This window comes from Ursus arctos, unplaced genomic scaffold (genome assembly GCF_023065955.2).
Source record: "Ursus arctos isolate Adak ecotype North America unplaced genomic scaffold, UrsArc2.0 scaffold_20, whole genome shotgun sequence".
Lineage (NCBI taxonomy): Eukaryota > Metazoa > Chordata > Mammalia > Carnivora > Ursidae > Ursus > Ursus arctos.
Genome location: NW_026622875.1, coordinates 48,655,083 through 48,664,001, shown reverse-complemented (window position 1 = coordinate 48,664,001; position 8,919 = coordinate 48,655,083). Strand labels below are relative to the sequence as shown.

Below are 8,919 nucleotides of genomic sequence, written 5' to 3'. Positions count from 1 at the left end.
GTGTATCATCAGCATTTCCATGACATAAAAATTAGCTCTGACTGAAAAAGTAAAATCTGCATGGCTCTTCCTTCAGGCAGGAAAAAAAAAGATACAAATAAAAACAATTATAAAGTTAAAAAGAAACAATGTATCTGCCAACCAATACTACAGCTATAAAGTGTCATAATAACCTTCTTGGAACACTACTGCTTTCTTACTCACCTAGAAACTTTGTTCTCTAAAATCAAGGACTCTCAGAAACGCTGGTGCTTGAAATTTTATCGGTAAGAATGAAACAGTTTCTTTTTTTAAGATTTTATTTGAGAAAGGGGGGGGAGGGGCAGAGGGAGAGGGACAAACAGACTCAGGGAGCCAGATGCAGGGCTCCATCCCAGGACAATGAGATCATGACCTAAGCAGAAGGCAGCCCCTTAACCAACTGAGCCACCAGGTGCCCCAAGAATGAAACAGTTTCGATTTACCACTCAGATGCAAAGCTTCAGAAAAGGGGTTTCCACGCAAAAATCTCAAAGAAACAGGACCATGGGTTCATTTTGCTATCTAGGACAGATGTTGACCCCTTTATACAGTCCTGCTTTGCACTGAGCCTATCAAAACAGTGTTTCATTTAAATTTCATCTAAACTTTACATCTCCCCACAATTCTGCAACTCAATCTTTTCCTTCGTTTGGTTAAATGCCCCCTGGTGTCTCTGGTGTGCAGTGTCCCTCATTACAATGAATTAATGCACCTGATTTTGCAGGACTACAAGTTTATTCCTGATGGTTTTAGGTTGATTGGGCTGAGGCACTGTTTTACTCAGCTTTGGGGCTCCTAGGATGAAAATTTTGAAAGTAGATGTAACATGCACTTTTTTTCCACTCCTAAATATATCATGCCAGGTAGGCATACATATGACTACCATGCCAGTTTGGTTATAACCGGGAGGTGTTCACATCTCGGAAAGGTTACAGGAACAAGAAAGAAGTCTGGGTTCTAGGCAGCTTTCGGTTCACTTCTTGAACAGGCTTAGATTTCTCTTTTGGGCACTCAACATTCTGTCTGCTCAACTGACGCTTCCATTATCCGTGACTGAAAGAAACAAACGAGACACACCTACTCAGCTGAAGATGATAGGTACTCTGGGATCCAGCTGATTACAGGAGTACAGCTCTGGACAAGCTGACACCTGCAGGTACTCTAAGGGGAAGTGGCCGTGTTGCTGCCGTCCTCCTCGTCCCCCAGCCGGGACCCGGGACCAGCGCTACCCCTCTGCTCGGTGCTCCATGGCAGAAACCCGAAGCGGGGCGTCCGCCTTGCCCCTCACATCCATCTCTTGCCACAAGCAAGCGCAGGGGGCACGGCTTCAGACGGGCATAACTTCCAACAGAGCCCACGCGAATGACCAGCGAAGGATCCAAGCTTAAGAGCTCCTGCAGGACGCCACGTCTGTTGGCAGGCACAGATGCCGGCTCGCCCTTCCTCTCTGTGATTGGACGAGCAGGGACGACGTACGGTGGTGGCGCGGCTCCGCAGGGAGGAGCCGAATAAACTACTGAGCGAGTCCATGACGCCATCTTGGATCCTGGCGTGGTCCAGGAGTTGCCCTTCCTCTCGGTGATTGGACGAGCCCGTTGGGTGTCCCGGAAGGGGCGTGCAGCCAACCTGAGCTTGCGCTTGGTCTGGTCTGGTTTCTGAGGTCGGTAGCTGTTAATGATTTTCTTGCTCATTACTGGACGCCCACGACCTCGCGAGATACATAAGGCTCAGTTGGACTTACCTACCCATTCTAATGGAGCTTTGAAGAAATCTGAAAACCGCCTTGGAGTTGCTTGCTTGAGAAGGGATCTTTAGATGCTTCTTCATAGACGTGATGTCATTCTTTGGGGAGAATGGGGATCATATTCTAGGAAAGGGGACACAACTGCATGAATAGCCGCAAGACTTATAGCTATAACGGGATTAGGGGTGAGGAACGCACAATTGCCGGGGGGGGGGAGCTACGAAGGTGTTGGGGTGAGATTGGGGGGGCCTTGAATGCCAGGCTAGGAAGTTTGGACTTTATTCTATAGAAATAGGGGATAAAAATGAACATTTGGAGGATTTTAAACAGGGGTGACATAACCAGATAGTGAAATTTTGAAAAATAATTCTGTAACTGTGGAGAATCCCGAGGTGTTTCAAGTGTGTTTCAGTGAACCAGCTGGGGAGCTTGTTTTTAAATGCAGATTCGTGCCCCTCCCTAGACCTGCAAATCAGATTATCTGGTTGTAGTGCCAGGAAACATGCATTTGGTGAAAAGAAATGCACAAATCTAAGAGTAAAGATCTGAATTGTCACAAGCTGAACGCACTGGTGTAACCAGCACCTAGACGAAGAGAGACCACCAACAGCTCGGAAGCCTCTTACTCCCCAGCCACTGTTGCCTGCACCAAGGTTAACATGTTCATTACTTCTAACAATCATAGATTGCCTGTTTTGAATTTTACATTAAATCATACAGCATATACTCTTTGTATATGGCTTATTTCAGTCAGTGTTATGTGTAAGTTCATCCGTATCACTCCTTATAGTTGCTGTTGACTCCATTCCTAGCAACTTTTATCCTTTCTCTTATTTATGGCCTTTGAGTAGTTTCCAGTTTGGGGGCTATTACCAAAAAAAAGTGCTGCTATGAATTTCCTTATTCATGCCTTTTGCTTTTTAAATTATAAAGTAAGATCCCAAGGCCTAAATACTAATTCATTCACTACCCATTTATTGAGCCTACCGTACAAAGAAAAAAAAATGGCCAAGGTCCTGCCCTCATGAAACTTATTCCAACTCGTACAGAACTACAATCTCTGTGGACAAAGAATAAGTCAAACAATTGCAACTGTGGTAACAGCTCTGAGGAAATGAAATTGAGCTAGAAAAGGAGGAAGGAAAAAAAAACCTATTTTTTTATGTGGTAGGTTAAGTCTCTCAGAAGAGATATCTGGAAAAAATACAAGAGATCATTGGCACTGCCATCCAATGAGTATGAACAGAGGGGAGAGCATTCCTGGCAAGGGGAGTCACCATGTGAAAAACTCATAGACCAGGAGAGAACTTGGCCCGATCAAGACCAATGTAGCTGAGGCACAATGAGGATGGGAAAGGAGGGATGGCACAGGTGTGTTTGAATATAGGAGCATAGGATGCAGGGCCTTGTAGGCTAGAGTAAGAAGTTTAGATTTTTTTTTTTTTTAAGAATTTATTTATTTGAGAGAAAGAGAGAGAGAGCGCGCGCACAAGCAGGGGGAGGGGCAGAGAGAGAAGGAGAAACAGACTCCCCTGCCTAGCAGGGAGCCCAACTTGGGGCTCGATCCCAGGATGGCAGGGTCATGACCTGAGCTGAAGGCAGATGCTTAATCTACTAAGCCACCCAGGCACCCCTAGATTTTATTTTAGATACTGTAGAAAACCACTGAAGTGTTTTAACAATGAAGTGATGTTATCTGATTTACTCGTTTTAAAAGATCCCTCTGTCTAATGAGCAGAGAATAGATTAAGGGAGGCAATGGAGAAAGCAGATCATTTAGGAGGCTGGTAGAACAATCCCGGAAAATATTGACATAGAGCTTAGAGGAAAGGACTGAAAGACATTTGGGAATTGCCAGTGCAACGATCGCCTTAATCCAGTAATGAAATGTAACACTGTATATTTAGGCAAAGAGATATCCTATGTGTGTATTCCTATGTTTTGCATCAGGGCACAGCATTTCTACCAAAATGCGTAATCTGAATCTGATCATGGGGGAAACTACAAGTCCACATTGTCAGTATTATGAAAGACAAAGATGTAGGAACTATTATAAATTTTAAGACTAGACATGACAGCTTCCAATTTGTAATCCTCCATTAGATCATGAACCAGGAAACAAAATTTTTATTTGCACTAAAGGACATAAGTAGGACAACTGATAACATGTGAATAAAACTACAGAATAAATTATGATAGTATAATTATGATAAATTGTTAGTATAATTTTCCTGATTTTGATCATTGTACTGATTATGTATGATAATGTCTTCATTTTTTAGGAAATAGCACACAAGTGCTGTTAAAAGATAAAGGAACATCATGTCTAACATCCTCTCGAATTATTCAGAAAAAAATGATAGAACAATAAAGCAAACATAAAATGTTAACATTTGGGGAGAGGTGCCTGGGTGGCTTAGTCGGTTAAGCATCCGACTGGATTTCAGCTCAGGTCATGATTTCAGGATCACGAGATCAAGCCCCAGGTCGGGCTCTGCACGGGATGTGGAGCCTGCTTAAGATTCTCTTTCTCCTTCTTTCTCTCTCTCTCTCTCTCTCTCTCTCTCTCTCTCTCTCTCTCAATAAACAAATAATGTTAAAATCTGGGAAATCTAAGAGAAGCGTTTATGGAAATTACTTGTACTAGTTTTGTAACTTTTCTGTTAAGTCTGAATTACTTTAAAATAAAATATTAACAGAATTGCTGGGATCACTTAGGAAGAGAAAAAAATCTAGTACTAAGCCATGAGTAACAACATTTAGACAAAAATCTGAAATACGAGTAACGGAAGGAAAAATGGAAGAATGTTAAAAGAAGTAAAATGGAATGTGGACAGAGTTATAATGGAAGGCATAGCTTCTATGCTCTTCTTCACCCTAAAGTCCTAAGAGATGACCGGGCTCCCGCTAGAAAGGCCGCGTCACCAACGTTAATCTCACGGCTTGCCTGTGCAAAAGAGTAGCTATCTCCGACAGACTCCCGCCATGTTTTCCCAGTGAGCATGCGTGCTCGTATGCACGTACGACCTCAACCAATCGGTGCTCACGTCGGCGGCTCGTTAATCGCAGGGGCGGGGCGACCTTCTACACATGCGCACGGTTGGGCGGGCCTTCTTCCTTCTCGCCGAACGCCGCCAACATGGTGAGTGCTGTTTGGGGCTCCTGGTCTAGAGGCCATGCCGCTCCACCTCCGCCTGGTAGGGGGAACGAAAACTTGGAACGACGCCCATCGGGTTTTAGGTAGCGTGCGGTGAGGGTCCCTGGGCGGGTGGAGCACGGAGTTTAGGAATTTTCTGGGCGTGCGGCGGACGAGCGCGTGGAGGGCCGTGCAGGCCTGGCACGCCGTGGACCTCGCGTGCGCGCAGTGGCCGCCAGAGGTGGAAAGCTGGAGAGGGCCAGGGCGTACCGGGGCCCAGGCGGGCAGGGACTTTGGAGGCCCCATACGCCTGGAAGCCAGCGGGATCCCGGCTTTTGCCGCTTCCGGCTCTGCGTATTTCATCCATCGGGTCTTCCCATGGCATTAGGGCATGTTCCCGCAACGTTGTTTTTTTTTTTTTTTTCTCTATACTTAGTTACACTGTCCGTGAACTGCAAAATCTTAAATACTAATAAGTATTTTTAATAAGTCTCACTCTATCCCTTCCCCTCGATTTTAGGTGTTCAGGCGTTTCGTGGAGGTTGGCCGGGTGGCCTACGTCTCCTTTGGGCCTCATGCCGGGAAGCTGGTCGCAATTGTAGATGTTATTGATCAGAACAGGGTAAGTGTAAGGAAAGTGTCAGTTTCACATGCTAATGACTGATAATACAGTATAGATGGTAGTGGTAATGTTTCCAACGGCCCTCTAAGGTAGGAATGTTGGGTGGTAGCTTTGTTTTACCATTGAGGAGACAGGCAGTGCGAAATGGGGATTTCAAGCACAGACTTGAGTTGGCCAATACTACTGAGTTTGAGTATTACCTCTGCCATTTTAAGCTAGTCAGACCTTTTAACTAATTATGGGTTGAAACATTGGTGAGGTTTAAATGAGTTACTATATGTAAATCGAGTTTAGAACAAAGCTAGGCACATAGCTTTCTATGCCCCTGTATGCTATTGTTGGTATTTGAGAACCACAGACTAAGACATTGACCAAAGATTGTGAATGAACATAACGGTGATTGTTGGAAACATAAGGATTTTAAAGACTTAAAAATTGTCAAGTAAGTTACATGTAGTTAGGTTATAGGCTGCACTATTAACAATGGTTTCATCTTTCTTAAAAGCATTTAAGTAGAGGGGCGCCTGGGTGGCACAGCGGTTAAGCGTCTGCCTTCGGCTCAGGGCGTGATCCTGGCGTTATGGGATTGAGCCCCACGTCGGGCTCCTACGCTATGAGCCTGCTTCTTCCTCTCCCACTCCCCCTGCTTGTGTTCCCTCTCTCGCTGGCTGTCTCTATCTCTGTAAAATAAATAAATAAAATCTTTAAAAACAAAAGCATTTAAGTAGAGATTTGGTGATTCTGAAAGGACAAATGTATAGAAAATCTGCTTGGGTTGCTATTATGTTCTGCACTGAGATTTGTTGATTATACTTGTTCTAGGCTTTGGTTGATGGACCATGCACTCAGGTAAGGAGACAGGCTATGCCTTTCAAGTGCATGCAGCTCACTGACTTCATCCTCAAATTCCCTCACAGGTAACTATCCACCAACCAATATCCCTCCCCCAGCTTTGCTTATACTGGTAAAAGTTTGCTTAGTTTAATTGAAAAAAAAAAGTTTCGCTATCTTGTTTGTTTCTTGAGAATGTAGTATACAGTGTTGAAGAGTAAGAGCAATTCGGAAGAGGGATTATCAGTGTAGAAGTGGATGGCCATTGTTTACTTTTTAAATGTCCTGTGATTATCTTTCCACCCTGCCAGTTCTCTGGCTTTGTCTTTATCCAGATTTACCATCCTTTTTCTTGCACCCTTTCAGGATTTATACAACAAAGACCTCCCTAAAGAGTTCTGGTCTCCCAAACATATTTTAGTTACCTTTAGCTTCAAAACAAAAATACTAATCTTGTCTCTCACAATACTAGCTGTCATTAGTTGAGCTTTTAGTGTGTGTCAGTTATTAAGTATTTGACGTACGTCATCTCGTTTTGACAGCTCCTGAGGAGGTTCTATTCCCAACTCCTTATAGGGAATTGAGGAAATCAGTAGTGATTCTTTCTTGATGTGATGTAGATTTTGGAAGTTAAAACTGTGGTGGTTACTATTGGGCTATTTCAGCTACAGAGACGGTCACAGTGAAACACGTAACATGTATTGCTGGTTTATTTTTTAAGCATGCAGGGTTTTGATACTTGAATATTTGAAAGAAATATTTGAATTCAAGATGGTTGTAATTAGATTTTGTGGTGTTTGGCCACATCTCTTTAAGCATCATTGTACAAAAGGCCTGAGGATTAGGTTTACCTCATTCTTTATGAAAAGGAAATTGCTTTCTTTACATCCACTACAGTAGAGTGATGTATATTGCAAGATCAGAGGTAATTTTTAAATACAGAAATGACCTCGTTTGCATTTCTTGTTAAAGTGGTGTGTTTGAAGGGCTCCTGGCTGACTCAGTCAGTAGAGCATGTGACTCTTGAGTTCAAGCCCCGTGTTGGACCTAGAGCTTACTTTAAAAATAAATAAAATCATGTGTTTGGGATTATAAGACATCCTGGTTTAGTGAACAACATTCCAATAAGATACAGTGTGCCAAGTGGTATGTGGCATATGGTGTCACCTAGGGCTGGAGGTGTAATGAATGAGAAGGGTGCTTTTGACATCATTTTGCTTATGCTTTTTAACTTAAGGGGGTATAAATTGTGCGTTTAGAGGTCTCAAAGCTGATTTCTTAGTCTGATCTTGGCTCTTTCCTAGTGCCCGCCAGAAATATGTCCGACAAGCCTGGCAGAAGGCAGATATCAATACGAAATGGGCCGCCACAAGATGGGCCAAGAAGATTGAAGCCAGGGAAAGGGTAATGGCTTAGGGTCATTTGAATTGTGACCTTATCTTTTTTGGAGGGGTGGTAGGTGGTATGAGCGATTATTTATTTACTTTATTTTTTAACAGAAAGCCAAGATGACAGATTTTGATCGTTACAAAGTCATGAAGGCAAAGAAAATGGTAAGTTTTTAAATTATTACAGGATTTTTATATTCTAACCCTAAACTTGTGTGGTAATTCTGCTTGTCCAAGCTTAATAGACCAAAGTTGAATTCATAGGGGTTTTAGACATAAGGTTTGTTTTCTTGCTATGCATTCTATACATATAGGATGAACAGCAAAATAGTTTTTTGTTTGCATACGGGATAATAACTTACACTGAAATTTTTCAGAGGAACAGAATAATCAAGCTTGAAGTTAGGAAGCTACAAAAAGCAGCTCTCCTGAAAGCGTCTCCTAAAAAGGCACCTGCTGCTAAGGGTGCGGCTGCAGCAGCTGCTGCTGCGAAGGTTCCAGCCAAGAAGCTGGCCGCTGCAGGCAAAAAGGCTCCAGCCCAGAAGGTTCCTGCCCCGAAAGCTGCAGGCCAGAAGGCGGCACCTCCAAAGGCTCAGAAGGGTCAGAAAGCTCCAGCCCAGAAAGCACCTGCTCCAAAGGCATCTGGCAAGAAAGCATAAAAAGCATAAGAGGCTATTAAAAACAACAATAAAGGTTCTTTCTGACACGCTGGCGAGTGTACTTGATCTGTGCCATAAAGTCTATTGCTAGGGTCGGGATTATGGAGCAGATTGATAGGTAAATAAAGTCCCAGAGGCTTTTGGTGCTTAAGAGTTTAGTAAATTTTCTTTAGAAAATACACTGTAAGAAACAGAGACAAGTGAACAAAATACATTATGGTATGATAAAGTTTCTCTGTTATTATTCTCTATTATTTCTAAACAAAAGATGGCTTCTGAGCCTCACTGGGATTCATGGGGACAAAACTCATTTTGCTTGGTGATACTAATAGGCAAGTGATGGGGTGTAGACAGGGGAAGTGCAGGCAGTTTGGGGTTACCCAGCCTTTCCTGAAGGGTGGGGAGTTGTCTAGGTAAATGGAGATCTTAAGCTGCAAGAAGGCTGTATGGTTGAGAATATGGTGGACTGGCTAGAGAGACCCAGAACAAGGTGGCGGGTTAATGTTAGATTCATGAGT

General features: G+C 43.3%; 1 protein-coding gene and 1 long non-coding RNA gene across 2 annotated transcripts; one reads left to right on the top strand and one right to left on the bottom strand.

Moving 5' to 3' along the window:
- Positions 1 to 281: 281 nt before the first annotated feature.
- LOC130544402 (uncharacterized) lies at positions 282 to 4,767 on the bottom strand. The gene is made up of 2 exons (XR_008960647.1): positions 4,546 to 4,767; positions 282 to 1,888 (listed from the first exon to the last, which is right to left on the bottom strand). It is a non-coding gene; the product is annotated as an uncharacterized LOC130544402 (long non-coding RNA).
- RPL14 (ribosomal protein L14) lies at positions 4,764 to 8,448 on the top strand. Its single transcript, XM_026496780.4, has 6 exons — positions 4,764 to 4,907; positions 5,422 to 5,523; positions 6,346 to 6,440; positions 7,659 to 7,758; positions 7,854 to 7,907; positions 8,120 to 8,448. The coding sequence occupies exons 1-6, from the start codon at positions 4,905 to 4,907 to the stop codon at positions 8,399 to 8,401; spliced, it is 636 nt and encodes a 211-aa protein (XP_026352565.2). The 5' UTR covers positions 4,764 to 4,904; the 3' UTR covers positions 8,402 to 8,448.
- Positions 8,449 to 8,919: the final 471 nt, after the last annotated feature.